Source organism: Eptatretus burgeri, chromosome 8 (assembly GCF_056783735.1).
Source record: "Eptatretus burgeri isolate ZD-2024b chromosome 8, Ebu_testis_v1, whole genome shotgun sequence".
Classification (NCBI taxonomy): domain Eukaryota; kingdom Metazoa; phylum Chordata; class Myxini; order Myxiniformes; family Myxinidae; genus Eptatretus; species Eptatretus burgeri.
In genome coordinates, this window is record NC_140968.1 from 38167302 (window position 1) to 38189953 (window position 22652).

Sequence of the window (22652 nt, forward strand, 5' to 3'; positions counted from 1 at the left end):
TCTTGGAAAGTGAGAGGATGCCGGAGGAGTGGAGACTAAGTGTACTGGTTCCGATTTTCAAGAATAAGGGTGATGTGCAGAGCTGTGGAAATTACAGAGGGATAAAGTTGTTAAGCCACACCATGAAGTTGTGGGAAAGAGTAGTGGAAGCTCGGTTGAGAGGAGAGGTGACGATCTGTGAGCAGCAATATGGGTTTATGCCAGGAAAGAGCACCACTGATGCGATGTTTGCTTTGAGAATGTTGATGGAGAAGTATAGGGAAGGCCAGAAAGAGTTACATTGTGTGTTTGTGGATTTAGAGAAAGCTTATGATAGGGTGCCAAGAGAGGAGTTGTGGCATTGTATGAGGAAGTCGGGAGTGGTGGAGAAGTATTTGAGGATCGTGCAGGATATGTATGAGGACAGTGTGACAGCGGTGAGGTGTGCGGTAGGAATGACGGACCGGTTTAAGGTTAAAGTGGGATTGCACCAAGGATCGACTCTGAGCCCTTTCCTGTTTGCAATGGTGATGGACAGGTTGACGGATGAGATCAGACTGGAGTCTCCATGGACCATGATGTTCGCGGATGACATCATGATCTGTAGGGAGCAGGCTGAATCGAGCCTTGAGAGGTGGAGGTACGCACTGGAGAGAAGGGGAATGTTAGTCAGGAGGAGTAAGACGGAGTACATGTGCGTAAATGAGAGGGAGGGTGGTGGTATGGTGCAGTTGCAAGGAGTTGAGGTGGGGAAGGTGGATTGGTTTAAATACTTGGGATCAACTGTCCAAAGTAACGGAGAGTGTGGGAGAGAAGTGAAAAAGAGAGTGCAGGCAGGATGGAGTGGGTGGAGAAGAGTTGCAGGAGTGATTTGTAACAGAAGGGTAGCTGCAAGAGTGAAGGGGAAAGTATACAAGACGGTAGTGAGACCAGCTATGTTGTATGGTTTGGAGGCGGTGGCGCTAACAAAAAGACAGGAAGCGGAGCTGGAGGTGGCAGAGTTAAAGATGCTGCGATTCTCGTTGGGAGTGACGAGGATGGATAGGATAAGAAATGAGTATATTAGAGGGACAGCGCAGGTAGGACGGTTTGGAGACAAAGTGAGAGAGGCGATATTGAGATGGTTTGGACATGTGCACAGGAGGGAAACGGAGTATATCGGGAGAAGGATGTTGAAGATGGAGCCGCCAGGCAGGAGGAGAAGAGGAAGGCCAAAGAAGAGGTTCATGGATGCGGTGAGGGCGGACATGCGGGTGGTTGGAGTGTCAATGGAAGATGTGGAGGATAGAGCGAAATGGAGACGGTTGGTCCGCTGTGGCGACCCCTAATGGGAGCAAGCCGAAAGAGGAAGAAGAAGAAGAAGAAGAAGAAGAATTGTGTACGACTTACTCGTTCATACCTTCTCATTTGCTAGAGCTGCTATGTGTCAAATGTAACTTGAACTAAGTCTGTGTACCTTTGTTTTGCTATCCCTTCTGTATTTCCTTTTGACATTTATTATTAGAGGTATTGAGAATCTTTTCATGGTTACACACAGTTGCAAGTCTAGTCCTTTGCCAATGGCAGTTAGTCCTTGCAATGCTCCAATAAGGCCAAAGTGCGTGTGCGTGTGCGTGTGCGTGTGCGTGTGTGTGTGTGTCCAGTGTTATGGGTTCCTATCGAATAAGAACCAATGTCTTATGATTTCAGATCCCGGACGAGAATCCACCTTTTATGGGTTCACCTCAATGAGCACTCAATTTGTCTTATGGGTTCATATCGAGCTGAGCCCCCAATTCATGTTATGTGCTGCCTCCGTGCACCGAAGCGAATACCCCAATTACCTGGAGGACTAGCATGGCAGAAAAACTTTATGGACAATTACTACGTGTCCTGTCTATTGTTTAACAGGTAAAACCAACGTATGACACAAAACAGAAGGCTATTTAATAAATAATGTATTAACCCCTACTGTCTACCTTTCAAACACAAACACCATTTCATAAGATTCCATCACAATGATTTTAAATGAAACACTGAATGATTTTCGGATTTCTCAGTCACATTTGACATGCTCAATGCTTTTAAAACTTCCCAAAGTTACACGTGCCAGGTTCAATGCAGTTTTGAATCCATGCAGTCAAGTCGGCAACTTATCTCATGTGCACCGTTCTTAATAATACCCCATCAAGATACTGTTATGGTTGTGGGGGTAGATGGAAGAATTTAATGGGAAATACAGCATTGTGTAGAGTTGCTTGGTCTGGGGACGTGTGGGAGGAATATCGATGAAACTAAGAAGGGAACCTGTGAGCTTAATTGTGACACCTCACCACACGGGGGGTGGTGTCGTGTTAATTATCCAGGGTTTAAGAATAAGCTAAACCCAGTATGTAATCGCCCCTCTGTGACTTTTCCTTATGTCTTTATAACCAAAACCATGAGGAGGAACAAGCAGGCGTGCCGAGCAGGCAGAAGCCCCGCCTTCCCGGGTTTCGTGCAAGCAGGCCATGCCCCGGATGCGGAGGATTGTTAGACTTGGGTTTCCTGAAGAAGAATAAGAAGAAGAAGAAGATGTGAGGCTTCCGACTGTATAGGATGAGAGATCGGCAGAGCACACACACAAGGTCAGTGTGAGGAATGCACGAGGCAGAGTTCATTCAGAAAACCATCAGAGGCAGGAGTTCAGGGCTTGCACATTTTTGGAGAGCCATGATAAGAGCGGAGGCACGAGACGCACCTTGAGAGGCATCAGACTCCGTGGGCTGGTGCATTTATAGAAGAGAGAGAGAGAGAGAGAGAGAGAGAGAGAGAGAGAGAGAGAGAGAGAGAGAGAGAGAGAGAGAGAGAGAACACATGAGAGAGAGAGAGCACGTGAGAGAGAGAGAGAGAGCACGTGAGAGAGAGAGAGAGAGAGCACGTGAGAGAGAGAGAGAGAGAGCACGTGAGAGAGAGAGAGAGAGAGAGCACGTGAGAGAGGGAGAGAGAGAGAACACGTGAGAGAGAGAGAGAGAGAACACGTGAGAGAGAGAGAGAGAGAACACGTGAGAGAGAGAGAACACGTGAGAGAGAGAGAACACGTGAGAGAGAGAGAACACGTGAGAGAGAGAGAGAGAACACGTGAGAGAGAGAGAGAGAACACGTGAGAGAGAGAGAGAGAACACGTGAGAGAGAGAACACGTGAGAGAGAGAGAACACGTGAGAGAGAGAGAACACGTGAGAGAGAGAGAACACGTGAGAGAGAGAGAACACGTGAGAGAGAGAGAACACGTGAGAGAGAGAGAACACGTGAGAGAGAGAGAACACGTGAGAGAGAGAGAACACGTGAGAGAGAGAGAACACGTGAGAGAGAGAACACGTGAGAGAGAGAACACGTGAGAGAGAGAGCACGTGAGAGAGAGAGCACGTGAGAGAGAGAGCACGTGAGAGAGAGAACACGTGAGAGAGAGAACACGTGAGAGAGAGAACACGTGAGAGAGAGAACACGTGAGAGAGAGAACACGTGAGAGAGAGAACACGTGAGAGAGAGAACACGTGAGAGAGAGAACACGTGAGAGAGAGAACACGTGAGAGTAGGCGGGAGTTCAGGGTGAGCGCACGCACAAAGCAAGACGCTGGTCTTTGGCTCTTGGTCGAGTCGTGAAAAACAGACCTCGAGCCTCGTGAATGTCATAGTGGGTCGGTGAGGACTATTGACACACGAAGCAGCTACACGTGTGAGCCTTGGTGTTAAGTGGCGCTTGTGGAGTGCCTGACTTGCGTTTGTCCTGCTACGAGAGAAGTGACGGCGCCATTTGCGCACGTCTGCACGTGCATTCCAGGTTCCATGGGGGCCAGCTCTGGGCCAAGCTCAGGACAAGAATAGTTGAAAGGAAGGGTTTTCTTTTTCTTTTGTTCCCCCATTGTCTGTATTTGAGTCTGTGTGAGAGGTGACTCGACTGTAGGGTTTATTTACTTTGTTATTATTATCATTATCCTTTGTAAATATTTGTTTATGTTCATTAAAAATGTTCATTTTAAGAAACTGTATTAGTGTACTTGTAGTGGGGTTCGAGGATAAACCCCTTGTGCATCCGTTTCATTCCCAGTGCTCCTCTGCCTGTCCGCCATTGCGCCCCATGCCCTTCGAGCATGTGTTAAAATCTCCGAGGATCAACGTGTCCACCTCCTATTAATAAGGAACCGCTCGGCCTTCCTCGGGGCTGGCAGTGTTAACCACCGGTCACCACAATTTGGGTCGGGGGGGGTTAACCTGCGCCAGCCACCACCGCAACAATATGTATTGGTGTCAGTCTGTTGTGTTCACGTTCTAAGCAGGTTCTGTTGCCGCTATAAGTGCACGAGTGCACACAAAGTGATGTCTGATTAGCCAGCCGCATTGCGAGTCCCCAGAGGGTGATCTTTGTTCCACCAAAGCAAGCAGATGAATCCTTCTCCACGACTCGCTGTTAAGAACCACACTGCATCCAGCAATGCTGAGGGATGAGGATGAAGAACTTGCCTTTTGCTTTTTTTATATGCTCAGAGAGGATTCGTCTGTGTGGATGTCGGCTCTGTGACCCCAGCAGGATTGTGTATGTTCCTCAAGAACCCAATGAGCCAGCAGATAATATCGACCAGCATCCGCACAGATGCAGCTGGTTCGAAAGTTGGGGTCGGGGTCAACATGCAACCCTCAGCACCCTTATTGCTGCTTCGGTTTTTATACGCCCGATATATATATATATACATATATATATATATACATGTCAGGACGCATTATGTGATACCGGTCGTCCGTCTGTCTGTCCGTCCATCCGTCCGTCCGTTCCTGTCTGCACTGTAACTCCCAAAGTTTTCAACATTCACGGTTCATATTTGGTACATCGGCGCAGACTGTGGAGACGGTGTGTCGTGACATACGTTCGTCATCTAAAGTGTTTGCCATGGCAACCAGGATGCTGTTTTCCATGTTGTCGCACAATTCTGTATATACCTTCTTGTTTAATAATGTGGCAGTGAGGTGTTTTTAATACTGTTACGGCTGTGGAAATTCGCAGAACACCATAAAGGTCCTTAGTTCAGTTAGATTGATAAGTCTGTATTCAGTTAGATTTCCCCAGCATTGTTTAATGGGAATTATTCTTGTCACAGGGCTGTGATCATTGAGATAGCCGTTTTTCTTTGACTATCGTTATTTTGGACCAATCACATTTCAACCACTACAACCACCTTCACAACACCACCATCACAACAACCACGATAGCCTCAACCACCAACCACAACCAAACCACCACCGTCGCTCTCAAACAACCGCTTCAGATCCACCGTCCTCCCACCACAACAACCACACGTCCCTCTCAACAAACCACGCCATCCTCATCACCTCAACCACAACGCCAACCACAATTACACCAATCACCTAACCACCTTCTCCACTACGCCAACAACCGATCACCTTCTCCATAAACCACACTACAACCCACTCCGCTTGTAAGGCCGTCTCTGCGGAGGAAAAGGAACAAGGGATTTCGATAACGCGAGGGAAAAACAAGAAGGAACATCGGTGGTGCACAGATTTTCCTGCCTGCTTTTCCCGCGCTTTGGTGTGGGGGAAGTGCGATTCGAGCCAGAGGTCAAAGGTCATGTGAAGGAGGGGCCTCATTTTGGGGGAATGAATCTCCCTAGGCCTGGGCCATGTAACGATTCCCTCGCCCCCCGCGAGAGGGGGGAGGGGGCAAGAGGGTTGGACATGGGCAACACCCCTTTTCTTGAAGCTTCCCTTCCCGCAGGAGCTCGAAGGAGGGCGGAGCAAGAAGCCAGGAGGAATATAAGGGCGCGCAGGAGCCAAGTGTGTGTGTGGTTTATTTTGGTGGCTTCTTCTTCCTGATCTGGATCTTCGGCTCGCGGTGGCCTGTCTGTGGAGAAGCGGTCCGTGAAACGAACCGTTCGTCGGAGCTCGCGGTCAGTGGGGAGTACGGGCGTGGCACCAGGGACGCGGACTGGAGGCGCTGCTCTGCCAGCTCTGTGGCGCAAACCTGCGCGTCCGAGTGTAGAGCGCCGGAGAGAGCTGGCCGGCCCCGTGGAAGGCCCCAGTCAGCCGCGGCTATCCTAGCTGCCGTGGGGATAGACGTCGCGACTCGCCCATCAAGGCACCACAAGGGTGCAGGTAATCTGCAACGGTCTCGTGGGGCCCGTTCGGTCACCAAGGCTCCACGGTATAAAAGTCTACGGACCCTGTCTGACTCCCTTGTCTTTGAGGGTAGTCTTTTCTTTTCTTTTGAATGAATGTTGGTGGTGCCGTCTATAAGTAGAACTGTGCAAGTGCTGCACATTGATAATTGCTTAAAGTCGGTTGTAGTGCTTTCGTTGCCTGTATACGTGTTTGCATTGCTTACTGCATGCATGTTTAGTATTCCCTGTATACGTGTGTCGTAGTAAATAAATGTGCTTGGTTAAATGTAACCCGTTCTTTGCTTCCTGTTTCCCCCGATTGGAATAGTAGTTGGGTTTTAAACACCCGGTAAATAGAATCGGATCCGGCGAGGTTGGGCGATAATACCCGCTTGGTTATCACTGAAGAACGGAACGGACCACTTGAGCGGTTCGTGTCCAAGCCGACCTGTGTCGAGGTACGGTCTCCCGGTAAGCTACCCGCGCGAGTACTTGGGTATATCGATATTCGGCGATTGACCCTATTTTGCGCAGGTAGAAAATTGGCTAGGCCGTGGTGGGATTAAGAACCAACCGTGACAGGGTTCCGGCGTTGTTCCAGAAGGTCACGACTGAATTGTCCGTACAGTGGGCGACGCGGCTGCTATTAGAAAAACGCGGTCGATCGCACGCCAGTGGGCGCGAATTCGTAACAACACCATGGCAGTGAGGTGTTTTTTAATAACATGGCAGTGAGGTGTTTTTAATACCATGGCAGTGAGGCGTTTTTTAATACCATGGCAGTGAGGTGTAGTTTTCAACTTTCACGTTTCATATTTGGTACATAGGTACAGACTGTGGAGACGGTGTGTCTCGACATATGTTCATCATCTAAAGTGGTTGCCATGGCAACCAGGATGCTGTTTTCCACGTAGTAGCACAATTCTGTATATACCTTCTTGTTCGGGCGTATATTGTGCTCACTTGTGCTCTTGTGAAAATGTACTTGGCCACATGCTTCAGCTTGGACATGCCTTACCACCCAGCTGTAGCTTCTCTCTGGTTACATTGGGTTCCCACTCCTCGCCTCCTTTCTCCTCTTTCTTATATTGTCTGACAAAAGGTCACTCTGAGGCATGTGGTCAAGGTTTCTGCATGCCTTGTCTTCAGACTCTCCCCATAATAACTTTCTCCCAGTCTGTTTCTCTTTTATGTAGGAGTATAGTTTGAACACATTAATCTAAACACTGAATTGCAGAAATAGTCCAAGAGCATTAGGGTTTAACCTGGACATTTTTGGTAACAAGCTGATTTTTTCAGGAAAGGTCCAGGAATGTGTGAAATAACATACTAAAAGTCCTCATGAATCCTCCTTGAGCGTTTTGCGCAATCCAAGATGGCGTCCAAAATGGCCGCCATTTCATGTTTTTCTCTTAACTTTGCAAGTAGGTTTCCCCAAAACGCACTTTAGATGTCTAAATATATGTTTTGAAGTACAAGGAACTCAGTTACTTCTTCCTCCTCAAAAGTTTCAGATGAATCTTTACCTTACGCATGCACACACCTAGTTGCATCAGTCATTGTCTTCATCGTCAGATGCTGTATCTTCAATGTTGATGTCCTCTGAAGTTGGGATAATATCATCGTCGACATCTATAAGAGTTGGTGCTGTATTGTTGCAATTGAGACCACTGCATTTACTGCACATTGAGGTACAAAAGAGCCCAAGTTTCTTGCAGCTACATGTCATGCTTCTGCAACCATCTGGTTTACACCCACATGCCACCATGTTCAGCAAAGTGTCGGGTGCAACAGCAATGTCTGTTTCTACCGGGGTAAGAGTCCCGTCCTGAAATCGCCAGCCCCATTCTGTTGGAGATAAGGAGTTACCCATCCATTCCTGGATGGTAAGATAGGCGCGATATGAATGTTGCTTTGCTGCAGCACTAGTTGGAGGTAGACTTTCTAGCTGAAAGGATGAACTCAGGGAACTGCGACCGATTGCCCGTTTGTATGCGATGTGACGGTAGTCATCAAGAGATTCAAAACTGCTGGCTCCATAAAGCTTAAGAATGAAGCCTTCCCCAGCTTTTTCCACCTCGTCATGGGTGCTTCCACTGTTTGTGAAGGTATCCAGCAAGTCGTAGTCCCGCTTCTTGTGCACCATGTTGAAAGCTTTACGCTTGCCCTGACGATAGATCGCAGAGACCGTGTCACATCCCGTCACAGCATGAAGAAACATCAAGTGATTTCTTGTGTCCCCTATGGCATGCTGAATCTCATGAATGTTGAAGACCGTGACAGGATTACTGCGGCATAGCATGTACACATCTGTGGAAGAGGTTGCCCGAGCAACTAGCATTACCAGTAAGTCTGTGTCCGTACCAACGACAGCAACTGGCACATGTTCTGACTCTGCCAGTGCTAGTGCTGTGGAGACAATCAGGGTGTCGGCGTCTGCTTCTGCCTGGACTTTTGGAAGAACTCAAGAGGTCTTATTGGTACTTGCGTGCTTCAGCATCTCTTAAGATGTATTCTAATGAGTTCCTCATACTTCAAAACATATATGTAGACATTTAAAGTGTGTTTTGGGGAAACCTGCTTGCAAAGTTATGAGAAAAACAGAAGAGGCGGCCATTTTGGACGCCATCTTGGATTGCGGAAAACGCTCAAGGAGGATTTATGAGGACTTTTAGTATGTTATTCTAGACATATTCCTGGACCTATCCTGAAAAAATCAGCTTGTTACCAAAAATGTCCAGGTTAGGGCCTATTTTGACCTAATGCTCTTGGACTAAAAGTGATTTGTGTAGTCACGTGAACATTTTTAGCCTTTACAAAGCTTTCCTCAAAGCAACACTGACATTCCAGCACTCTGCTGTGCACCACCTGACCCTGTCGATGCATGCAGCTGTCTACACAAGTGTCCTTTCGCACAGTAACCACAATACTTAATTAATTAACCTCCGCCATCGACGATGGACGGAGGTTACTGTTTTCACCGTCTTTTTGTTTGTTTGTTTGTGAACAGTATTACGGAAAAACTCCGACGGATTTCGACGAAACTTGGTGGGGGATTAGGTGTGGTCCAAGGATCATGCCATGAGATTTTGGACCTGGTCCAAAGTCCAATATGGCCACCTTAGTGGCCATTTTGAAAAAATATTTGAATTTTTGTTTTGCATTTCTACATGTTTTAAGTGATTTCCAACCCCCCCCCCGCCCCAAAACAAAAATTGTTAGAGAAAAAAAAATTTTCAACTTTTTTTCCAACAAAATTTCGATTTTTTTTTGTATTTCTTCATGTTATAAGTGATTTCCAACAAAAAAAAACATGCCAAAATTATAATAGAGGCTGATTTTGGAACTTCAGGTGGATATACCCACGTTAAATCAATTTCTGTCTCAAGGAATCCAGTTATGACGAATTAATTGAGTATGTAAAAGTTAAAAGTAAAAGGGAAAGTTGCAAACTTTTACTCTGAGCACTGTTGACATCAAATTGAATGAATAGGATAGCAGGTTCACGTGAGTGACCAAGCAATATTGGCGGCAGAGGTTTTGCACTCCACAGAGTGCTCCCCCTCTAGTTTAAGTTACTTTTTGCACAGAATATACCTTAACAACATTTCTAATCATGTGGTATATAGGGTGTTTCAAAAAAAGTGATGCAACTTTAAATATTGATTTACAAAGAAACAGAAACCTCAAGAATGAAACCAAACATTTCTTGAAAGCTTATGACATGGTATTTTCTATCACTGATTGCTATTGCAGTAAGTCACTGCTGGAGTTTGTGAGAACCCAAGGTCTGAAATTGGCATTTATGCAAAATCCTTATTATTGACATTCTCGATGTGTGTTCAGACAGGCATTGATCCTCACTCCAAAGTTCTGTCCAACTTTCCTGCAAGTCTCATGGAACACTGCCTTAAGGTAGTCTGACACTTCCTGCTTTAGATCATCCAGTGTGGCAGGGTGGTTGGCATAGACAGAGCCCTTGGCAGCCCCCCAGAACCAGTAGTCGAGAGGGTTCAAGTCTGGGATATGGAGTGCCCCAGGCAACAAGGTGGTTTCTGAAGAGCTGCCTCAGGAAAGTGCTGGTGTCACCAGCTGTATTCAGGGGTGCACCATCCTGCATTAACCAGGTCATGCAGAGCTGGTTTGGGGTGACCATTTGAGCTAGATCATTCTGGAACTTCTGGAGCACGGCCTGGTAGCGCACACCGTTGATCGTCACTGTCTTGCTGTTGTCATTCTCAAACCAGTAAGGCCCTCGCTTTCCCCATCTGGCATTGAGGGTGCAAAAGCATGTGACCTTAGGCCCTTTCAGGTACCTCTCAGTGATCTCAGGTGATTCTGCCTTCCCCCCCCCGCCCCCAGAAAATGTTGTTGTGGTTATTGATGGCACCATTCAAGTGGAAATTGGCTTCATCACTGAACCAGATCAGATTGATCCAGTTTGGGTACTGCTCCATCCTATCACTGAGCCAATTGCACATATCAAGTCTCCTTCTCATGGCATCTTGACTCAGTTTATGAGTACCGTAATTGAGATGATGTATGGGAAAAGCTTCAGTTCCTCAATGAGGATATGCCAGACTGATATTGGTTTGATGCCTAGCTCCTGGGAGCGCCAGCGGTGGGACTTCTTGGGACTGTCCACTGCAGAATCATGCACGGCGTCGATGTTGGCTTGACTCTTGGTTACTGATGCTGACCTGCCACTGTTGCCCTTGCTCTGGTTGTGCACTGTACCCTTGCCCTTGTGCTGAAAATGTTTCACAATACATTGAATGACACAATTTGTATGGGTCCATCACATGTACTAAGCCTGGTGTTGGCTTCATGGTTAGAGTGATGGACTTCGGATCCTCGGGGCCTGGGTTCAAATCCTGCTTTTCTATTGAATTAATACCAGGTGGGGTTGACTCAGCCTGTCATCCTTCCGAGGTCGGCAAAATGAGTGCCAACTTGCTGGTATCCTGCATCAGAGTGCCGACCCATCCAGGATTGTGCCCAATAGCCGAGGAGACTGCGAAAGCAGCACCAACACTCTGCACAGAGTATGGTCCCAATGGATGGATGGATCACGTGTTCTGAGGTCGTATTCCCAGCAGAACCTCTGGCGGGTGTCCGCATATGATTCAGTCTCGTACCACAGATCCCCCACTTTTATCTTCTGCTTCACTGTCAATGGCATAGTTGAGCTACGCAGCTATAAATTCCAGGGAACAAATACCACAACAACACAAAACCCTGAAAAGGAAAACAGTATAGGTCAAAAAACAAAGAAATGGCAGGAAGACAAAGTTATATCAATCTTTTTGAAACACCCTGTGTATTATAGATCCATAACAATGGGCAGTAACTTTTTTACCATTTGATCTTTTGTCATCAAATCTTCAACAAACCTTTTATTATGAGATTGTGGAGAACTCAAATTAATAAAATGTACCGTTTTTTTTTTTAAAGTGTCGTTTTCGTCAAGTTTAGTTTAAGTACAAAATAGACGTGGACGGGCTTTGCATTTTGAGATGCTTTAGAGTTAAAACTTGGATTACCTTCATGATTGTACCCCAAACTAAACGACAAAAAAAAAAAAACATTCTCAGCTTGCATTTCGTTTTTATGTTGCACATCATTGCTTACATCCAATGAACTTGGAGGAAGTCCAAGACAGGGCCACATTCAGGCCTTGTTGACTCTCCTCCTTTTTATCACTTTTGGTAATGATTCACTGGAGCCTCGTGTGCCTTATTTTTCCAGGCGCCAACATACTTCGTGACTCTGTGGGAAATGTCAAACTCGGGGACTTTGGGGCGAGCAGGCGGCTGCAGACCATCTGTACCGCAGGCACGGCATTACGCTCTGTCACAGGCACGCCGTACTGGATGAGCCCGGAAGTCATCAACGGCGATGGTTATGGCCGCAAGGCCGATATCTGGTGAGTGGCAACAGTGCTGATACAATGGCTTTGCCCGTTATTCAAGTTGTCCTGATCTCAAATTGCACTTGATTCATTATCTTACATATAAATCTCTGGGAATTTGTTCACTGGAAATGCTTTACGTCTGTATATTCCAAGTACAAGTAGGAACTCTTTTGGCTGTCTGTAATCAACAACAATAGTTGATGCGATTTCGTTTTAGGACTGGAAATAAAAAAGAAACAATCCCTGTTTACAAAATAAATTAAAAGAAATAAAAATAATAATAAGTAAATAATAGGACCGATCGCAAGAGCAATTTCGTTACGTTTTGACATTTTGCTGCGAATTTTGCGTCAAATTGAAATCTTTCATTTTCATTATGCTTCTGGTTAATTTTGGATTCATGTTGCTGCTAAAAAAATTTTTGCCTCATTCTTGTTTGAAAGATATTGTACATAAAAAATATATATATAACAAGAAAAAGAGCAATCAGGGATTGCAGACCCTCGCCAGGACTTGTTTTGTGTGGTGTTTGTATACTGGTGTGTTACATAATTAACTAGAGGGGGAGCACTCGGTAGAGTGCAAAACCTCCACCGCCAATACTGCAAGGTCACTCAAGTGAACCTGATATCCTATTCATTCAATTTGACGTCAACAGTGCTCAGAGTTAGAGTTTGCAACTTTCCCTTTTAATTTTCACTTTTACATATTCAATTCATTCGTCATAACCAGATTCCTTGAGACAGAAATTGATTTTACATGGGTATATCCACCTGAAGTTCCAAAATCAGCCGCAATTATAATTTTGGCATGTTTTTTGTTGGAAATCACTGAAAACATGAAGAAATGCAAAAACAGATATTCAATTTTTTTTTTAAATGGCCGCCATATTGGACTTTGGATCAAGTCCACACCTAATGGCATGATCCTTGGACCATAGCAAATCCCCCCACCGAGTTTCGTCGAAATCCGTCGAGGAGTTTTTCCGTAATACTGTTCACAAACAAACAAACAACAAAACAAGCAGTCATAGACTGGTACTTATGAAATCGTCAACTTGACCTCTGACCTTGTCTAATAAAAGCTGTCTCGAGAGAAGGTAGCGACGCAAACCAGAAGTTTCAACGATGATTCTGTACCAAACCATCATAAATCGAATGTTTGACCTCACTGTGACCTTGACCTTTGACAGATTTTGACCAAAATCTAATCAGCGCAAGCCATCACCCTCCTGAATCATGTGGTGTAATTTGACATTGGTTGCGTCTTCCGTTCACGAGTTATTATTATATTTTTTTTTTGATGTTTGACCTCACTGTGACCTTGACCTTTGCACAAATTTTGAACAAAATCTAATCAGCGCAAGCCATCACCCGACTGAATCACGTGGTCTAATTTGACATTGGTAGCTTCTTCCGTTCTAGAGTTATAACTTTTTTTTGGATGTTTTACCTCACTGTGACCTTGACCTTTGACCGATTTTGACCAAAATCTAATCAGCACTAGCCATCACTCTCCTGAATCAAGTGGTGTAATTTGACATTGGCAGCTTCTTCCGTTCGAGTTAACTTGCCAACAAACAAACAAACACACACACAAACAAACACACAAACAAGCAGTCAGAGACTGGTACTTATGAAATCATCAACTTGACCTCTGACCTTGTCTAATAAAAGCTGTCTCTAGAGAAGGTAGCGACGCAAACCAGAAGTTTCTACGTTGTTTCTGTACCAAACCATCAAAAATTGAATGTTTTGGATGTTTGACCTCACTGTGACCTTGATCTTTGACCGATTTTGACCAAAATGTAATCAGCGCAAGCCACCACCCTCCTGAATCATGCGGTGTAATTTGACATTGGTAGCTTCTTCCGTTCTCGAGTTATCATTTTTTGGATGTTTGACCTCACTGTGACCTTGACCTTTGACTGACATTGACCAAAATCTAATCAGCACTAGCCATCACCCTCCTGAATCACGTGGTGTAATTTGACATTGGTAGCTTCTTCCGTTCGAGTTATCGTGCCAACAAACAAACACACAAACAAACAGAGTCCGGAAGTCATCAATATACTTACGAAATCTTTCGATTTCGTAAGTAACAAGCAGTCAGAGACTGGTACTTACGAAATCGTCAACTTGACCTCTGACCTTGTCGAATAAAAGCTGTCTCTGGAGAAGGCAGCGACGCAAACCAGAAGTTTCTACGATGATTCTGTACCAAACCATCAAAAACCGAATGTTTGACCTCACTGTGGCCTTGACCTTTGACCGATTTTGACCAAAATCTAATCAGCGCTAGCAATCACTCTCCTGAATCATGTGGTGTAATTTGACATTGGTAGCTTCTTCCGTTCAAGTTATCGTGCCGACAAACAAACAAACAAGCAGTCATAAACTGGTACTTACGAAATCGTCAACTTGACCTCTGACCTTGTCGAATAAAAGCTGTCTGGAGAGAAGGTAGCGAAGCAAACCAGAAGTTTATACGATGATTCTGCACCAAACCATCAAAAATCGAATGTTTTGGATGTTTGACGTCACTGTGACCTTGACCTTTGACAGATTTTGACCAAAATCTAATCGGCGCCAGCCACCACCCTCCTGAATCACGTGGTGTAATTTGACATTGGTAGCTACTTCCTTTCGAGTTATCGTGCCTACAAACAAACAAACAAGCAGTCATAGACTGCTACTTACGAAATCGTCAACTTGACCTCTGACATTGTCCAATAAAACCTGTCTCTCGAGAAGGTTGCGACGCAAACCAGAAGTTTCTACGATGATTCTGTATCAAACCATAAAAAATCGTAACGTTGACCGAAGCAAAAATCTCCATTTCTCCACGCAATTATACCTTAACGTAACTCAACGACGCATCTGCTCGAGCGCACTGCATCATGGGATGACCCGTGACGCGTCGAGTGAAATATTTTTTATACAATCTTAAAACGTCTCCAAAACATCCGAATTTTTACCAGAATTTCTACAACCGAGTTTTAAGCGTCCTAAGCAATCGCAAAAACCGAAGACAAAATTAAAATCGAAGTTAAAATGAACTCGTAACGTCGAGCGAAGCAAAAATACTCCATTTCTCCACGTGAATTTACGGAATTGTTTGACCTCACTGTGACCTTGCCCTTTGACCGATTTTGACCAAGATCTAATCAGCACTAGCCATCGCCCTCCTGAATCACGTGGTGTAATTTGACATTGGTAGCTTCTTCCATTCTCGAGTTATCGTGCCTACAAACAAACAAACAAACAAACAAACAGAAACGGAAGGCATCAATATACTTACGAAATCTTTAGATTTCGTAAGTAACAAGCAGTCATAGACTGGTACTTACGAAATCGTCAACTTGATCTCTGACCTTGTCTAATAAAAGCTGTCTCCAGAGAAGGTAACGACGCAAACCAGAAGTTTCTACGATGATTCTGTACCAAACCATCAAAAATCGAATGTTTGACCTCACTGCGACCTTGACCTTTGACCGATTTTAACCAAAATCTAATCAGCACGAGCCATCACCCTCCTGAATCACGAGGTGTAATTTGACATTGGGAGCTTCTTCCGTTCTCGAGTTATCTGTACCAAACCATCAAAAATCGAATATTTGACCTCACTGTGACCTTGACCTTTGACCGATTTTGACCAAAATCTAATCAGCACAAGCCATCACCCTCCTGAATCACGTGGTGTAATTTGACATTGGGAGCTTCTTCCAGACTCGAGTTATCGTGCCTACAAACAAACAAACAAGCAGTCATAGACTGGTACTTACGAAATCATCAACTTGACCTCTGACCTTGTCTAATAAAAGCTGTCTCTTGAGAAGGTTGTGACGCAAACCAGAAGTTTCTACGATGATTCTGTACCAAACCATCAAAAACCGAATGTTTGACCTCACTGTGACCTTGACCTTTGACCGATTTTGACCAAAATCTAATCAGCACTAGCCATCACCCTCCTGAATCACGTGGTTTAATTTGACATTGGTAGCTTCTTCCGTTCTCGAGTTATCGTGCCTGCAAACAAACAAACAAGCAGTCATAGACTGGTACTTACGAAATCGTCAACTTGACCTCTGACCTTGTCGAATAAAAGCTGTCTCTGGAGAAGGCAGCGACGCAAACCAGAAGTTTCTACGATGATTCTGTACCAAACCATCAAAAACCGAATGTTTGACCTCACTGTGGCCTTGACCTTTGACCGATTTTGACCAAAATCTAATCAGCGCTAGCAATCACTCTCCTGAATCATGTGGTGTAATTTGACATTGGTAGCTTCTTCCGTTCAAGTTATCGTGCCGACAAACAAACAAACAAGCAGTCATAAACTGGTACTTACGAAATCGTCAACTTGACCTCTGACCTTGTCGAATAAAAGCTGTCTGGAGAGAAGGTAGCGACGCAAACCAGAAGTTTATACGATGATTCTGCACCAAACCATCAAAAATCGAATGTATTGGATGTTTGACGTCACTGTGACCTTGACCTTTGACAGATTTTGACCAAAATCTAATCAGCGCCAGCCACCACCCTCCTGAATCACGTGGTGTAATTTGACATTGGTAGCTACTTCCTTTCGAGTTATCGTGCCTACAAACAAACAAACAAGCAGTCATAGACTGGTACTTACGAAATCGTCAACTTGACCTCTGACATTGTCTAATAAAAGCTGTCTCTCGAGAAGGTTGCGACGCAAACCAGAAGTTTCTACGATGATTCTGTACCAAACCATCAAAAACCGAATGTTTGACCTCACTGTGGCCTTGACCTTTGACCGATTTTGACCAAAATCTAATCAGCGCTAGCAATCACTCTCCTGAATTATGTGGTGTAATTTGACATTGGTAGCTTCTTCCGTTCAAGTTATCGTGCCGACAAACAAACAAACAAGCAGTCATAAACTGGTACTTACGAAATCGTCAACTTGACCTCTGACCTTGTCGAATAAAAGCTGTCTGGAGAGAAGGTAGCGACGCAAACCAGAAGTTTATACGATGATTCTGCACCAAACCATCAAAAATCGAATGTATTGGATGTTTGACGTCACTGTGACCTTGACCTTTGACAGATTTTGACCAAAATCTAATCAGCGCCAGCCACCACCCTCCTGAATCACGTGGTGTAATTTGACATTGGTAGCTACTTCCTTTCGAGTTATCGTGCCTACAAACAAACAAACAAGCAGTCATAGACTGGTACTTACGAAATCGTCAACTTGACCTCTGACATTGTCTAATAAAAGCTGTCTCTCGAGAAGGTTGCGACGCAAACCAGAAGTTTCTACGATGATTCTGTATCAAACCATAAAAAATCGTAACGTTGACCGAAGCAAAAATCTCCATTTCTCCACGCAATTATACCTTAACGTAACTCAACGACGCATCTGCTCGAGCGCACTGCATCATGGGACGACCCGTGACGCGTCGAGTGAAATATTTTTTATACAATCTTAAAACGTCTCCAAAACATCCGAATTTTTACCAGAATTTCTACAACCGAGTTTTAAGCGTCCTAAGCAATCGCAAAAACCGAAGACAAAATTAAAATCGAAGTTAAAATGAACTCGTAACGTCGAGCGAAGCAAAAATACTCCATTTCTCCACGTGAATTTACGGAATTGTTTGACCTCACTGTGACCTTGCCCTTTGACCGATTTTGACCAAAATCTAATCAGCACTAGCCATCGCCCTCCTGAATCACGTGGTGTAATTTGACATTGGTAGCTTCTTCCATTCTCGAGTTATCGTGCCTACAAACAAACAAACAAACAAACAAACAGAAACGGAAGGCATTAATATACTTACGAAATCTTTAGATTTCGTAAGTAACAAGCAGTCATAGACTGGTACTTACGAAATCGTCAACTTGATCTCTGACCTTGTCTAATAAAAGCTGTCTCCAGAGAAGGTAACGACGCAAACCAGAAGTTTCTACGATGATTCTGTACCAAACCATCAAAAATCGAATGTTTGACCTCACTGCGACCTTGACCTTTGACCGATTTTAACCAAAATCTAATCAGCACGAGCCATCACCCTCCTGAATCACGAGGTGTAATTTGACATTGGGAGCTTCTTCCGTTCTCGAGTTATCTGTACCAAACCATCAAAAATCGAATATTTGACCTCACTGTGACCTTGACCTTTGACCGATTTTGACCAAAATCTAATCAGCACAAGCCATCACCCTCCTGAATCACGTGGTGTAATTTGACATTGGGAGCTTCTTCCGGACTCGAGTTATCGTGCCTACAAACAAACAAACAAGCAGTCATAGACTGGTACTTACGAAATCATCAACTTGACCTCTGACCTTGTCTAATAAAAGCTGTCTCTTGAGAAGGTTGTGACGCAAACCAGAAGTTTCTACGATGATTCTGTACCAAACCATCAAAAACCGAATGTTTGACCTCACTGTGACCTTGACCTTTGACCGATTTTGACCAAAATCTAATCAGCACTAGCCATCACCCTCCTGAATCACGTGGTTTAATTTGACATTGGTAGCTTCTTCCGTTCTCGAGTTATCGTGCCTACAAAGAAACAAACAAACAGAAACGGAAGTCATCAATATACTTACGAAATCTTTAGATTTTGTAAGTAACAAGCAGTCATAGACTGGTACTTACGAAATCGTCAACTTGACCTCTGACTTTGTCAAATAAAAGCTGTCTCGAGAGAAGGTAGCGAGGAAAACCAGAAGTTTCTCCGATGATTCTGTATCAAACCATCAAAAATTGTAACGTCGACCGAAGCAAAAATCTCCATTTCTCCACGCAATTATACCTTAGCGTAACTCAACGATGTGTCTGCTCGAGCGCACTGCATCATGGGACGACCCGTGACGCGTCGAGTGAAATATTTTTTTATACAATCTTAAAACGTCTCCAAAACATCCGATTTTTACCAGAATTTCGACAACCGAGTTTTAAGCGTCCTAAGCGATCGCAAAAACCGAAGACAAAATTAAAATCGAAGTTAAAACGAACTCGTAACGTCGAGCGAAGCAAAAATCTCCATTTCTCCACGCAATTATACCTTAGCGTAACTCAACGATGTGTCTGCTCGAGCGCACTGCATCATTGGACGACCCGTGACGCGTCGAGTGAAATATTTTTTATACAATCTTAAAACGTCTCCAAAACATCCGATTTTTACCAGAATTTCGACAACCGAGTTTTAAGCGTCCAAAGCGATCGCAAAAACCGAAGACAAAATTAAAATCGAAGTTAAAACGAACTCATAACATCGAGCGAAGCAAAAATACTCCATTTCTCCACGTGAATTTACGGAATTATGTTTGACCTCACTGTGACGTTGACCTTTGACCGATTTTGACCAAAATCTAATCAGCACTAGCCATCACCCTCCTGAATCACGTGGTGTAATTTGTCATTGGTGGCTTCTTCCGTTCGAGTTATCATGCCTACAAACAAACAAACAAACAAACAAACAAGCAGTCATAGACTGGTACTTACGAAATCGTCAACTTGACCTCTGACCTTGTCTTATAAAAGCTGTCTCGAGAGAAGGTAGCGACGCATATCAGAAGTTTCTACGATGATTCTGTACCAAACCATCAAAAATTGAATATTTTGGATGTTTGACCTCACTGTGACCTTGACCTTTGACCGATTTTGACCAAAATCTAATCAGCGCTCGCCATCACCCTCCTGAATCACGTGGTGTAATTTGACATTGGTAGCTTCTTCCGTTCTCGAGTTATCGTGCCAACAAACAAACAAACAAACAGAAGTCATCAATATACTTGCGAAATCTTTACATTTCGTATGTAACAAACAAACAAACAGAAACGGAAGTCATCAATATACCTACGAAATCTTTAGATTTCATAAGTAACAAACAAGCAGTCATAGACTGGTACTTACAAAATCGTCAACTTGACCTCTGACCTTGTCTAATAAAAGCTGTCTCTGGAGAAGGCAGCAACGCAAACCAGAAGTTTCTACGATGATTCTGTACCAAACCATCAAAAATCGAATGTTTGCCCTCACTGTAACCTTGACCTTTGACCGATTTTGACCAAAATCTAATCAACGCTCGCCATCACTCTCCTGAATCAGGTGGTGTAATTTGCCATTGGTAACTTCTTCCGTTCTCGAGTTATCGTGCCTCCAAACAAACACACAAACAAACAAACAGAAACGGAAGTCATCAATATACTTACGAAATCTTGAGATATGGTAAATAACAAACACACAAACAAACAAACGGAAGTGATCAATATACTTATGAAATCTTTAGATTTCGTAAGTAACAAACAGACAGGGGTGAACACAGTAACCTCCGTCCATCTTCGATGGCGGAGGTTAATAAGTGACATAATTAGAATGGCCACTTTATAACTGCTGCCAATGATGACCCGGTACCAAGACGTCCCGCTGTGATACAACCCTGCTTTGATTGGACACCTGACCCATGATATTTTTAAAATCATTATTCAATTGAATTCAGAATGGGATTAAAATTAATTTGATTCAGATCAAATGGAAGACTAAATTGGTACAGTCCTGCATTGGAGTAATCAGAAGGAACCCGAACAAGCAAAAAGAAAAGATGAAGTCATCAGGAGGAACCTGGATAGGATTCGCATTTCAGCTACTACTCCTCTAACCTCAAACCCATCCAGGCACAGCCAAGTGAGCCCAATTAAAATAAATAAATAACCCATGTCAAAAAAATTAATAATTCTGGCTGCCAGAACATGTCTGATCAAGTTTAAATTTAAAACATTTATTCCCCATCACTACTGGACTACAATTGTGAAGTTTCACATCGATGGATTAAGTGGTTCCAGAGAAAACATTATTTAATATTTTTCCTAAATCCAATATGGCTTCCAAACCATGTGACATCAATTATTCTGAAACAAATTTGAACACCCATGGCTTGGGGAACATTTGTGTAAAGTTTCCCCTCGATTTGTCCAGCCGTTCGTGAGAAGATTTTTATAGGTTTTAGGGTATATCCAATATGACTGCCAAACCATGTGACCTCTGTCATATGTGTGAACCTTTTGTTCCTCATGGATAGGTGGTCATATGTGTCAGGTTTTTCCTCAACCTGTTTCCTCAAGCTGTTCAGCCATTTCAGAGAAGATTTTTGAAGGTTTACAAAAAAACAAACAAACAAAAGCAATATGGCTGCCGAATCACGTGGCCGATGACATCGTCAAAATATTATGTGTGGACCATTTTATCCCGAGATGACCCTCAAATTTCATACTGATCGGATGTAGCATTCTACATATGCAATTATGACATTATGAAGGCACTTATGACGCCATTAAAAAAATCTCTTATTCCCCAAGAGGAGTACATGCCATGTGCGCCAAGTTTCAATTTTTTCCTTGGTGCAGTATCGGAGATACAGAGGTCCAAAGTTCTTCCGTTTTTCCAATATGGCTGCCACACGAGACCTATGATGTCATAATTATCATTAAAACATTCTTCATGAGTAGTTGCACCAATGGTGAAAATTAATTTTATTGGAGTCATGTTGGGTTTACCCTAAAACCGATTAAAAAAAAAAAAAAAAAAAAACCTCCAGAACGGCTGGATAGATCGTTCGGAACTTTCACACAAATGTTCCCCAAGCCTTGGGGATACCAGGGTATTCACAAATAATTGATGTCACATGGTCTGACAGCTATATTAGATTGAACAAAAATCTTTTTAAAAATTATTTCTCTTGAACCACTTCATCAATCGATGTGAAACTTCACAATTATGATCCAGTCATGATGGGGACTATATGTTTTACATTTCAACCTGATTGGAAATATGGTGGTAGCCAGAGTTATTTAATTTTTTGAATCTGGGTTCTTTTTTATTTTTTATGTTTTTTTTGTGAATAAGGTTCATTTGGCTGTGCCTGGATGGGTTTGAGTGTCGAGGAATAGCAGCTGAAATGCGAATCCTATCCAGGTATCTCTTGATCTTTGCTTTTTTCTTGTTTGAGTTCCTTCCGATTACTCCAATGCAGGACTGTACCTGTTTGGTCTTCCATTTTATTTGAATTGAATTTATTTTAATCCCATTCTGAATTCAATTGAATGATAAACGTCATGGGTCAGGGTCAGGTGTCTGATCAAAGCGGTACATCTTGGTACCCGGTCATCTCTGCTGGGGTTAATTGGTACCTGGTGTTAATTGGTCTTGGTACCTGGTGTTAATTAGATAACACATCAGCACACATACTACACTTCTTCTTTCGGCTGCTCCCGTTCGGGGTCGCCACAGCGGATCATCCGTTATGATCCGCATAATGATTTGGCACAGGTTTTTACGCCGGATGCCTTTCCTGACAACCCTGGTTGCCTCTTACGACACAGGGATATGGTACACCTATTCGAACCGGGGCATACACCGGGCCCAGTACACTGGTACTCAACTTCACCGACCTCGAAAGGATGATAGACTGAGTCAACCTCCTGGTGTGTATTAATTCAAGCGGCCAACGGGTCTTGAACTCAGGACCTTTTGGATCCCAAGCCACGACCCTAACCACTACACCAACACCAGGCTACACAAATACTACACCAACACCACACAAAACAAGTTCTGGTGAGGGTCTGCAATCTCTGATTGCTCTTTT

General features: G+C 43.8%; 1 protein-coding gene across 3 annotated transcripts in view; it reads left to right on the plus strand.

Moving 5' to 3' along the window:
* Positions 1-22652, plus strand: part of LOC147021559 (mitogen-activated protein kinase kinase kinase 2-like) — a 50806-nt gene that overhangs the window by 24123 nt on the left and 4031 nt on the right. For 2 of the 3 annotated variants that reach the window (XR_015061349.1, XR_015061348.1), the window contains exon 2: positions 11860-12037. Coding sequence is in view for 1 of the 3 variants with exons in the window: in XM_085893730.1 (XP_085749856.1) it covers positions 11985-12037; positions 21914-21982 (122 nt within the window). In the remaining 2 variants the exon portion in view is untranslated. Of the gene's footprint in view, positions 1-11859; positions 12038-21913; positions 21983-22652 lie in introns of all 3 variants that reach the window. The other variant, XM_085893730.1, reaches the window with a different exon arrangement.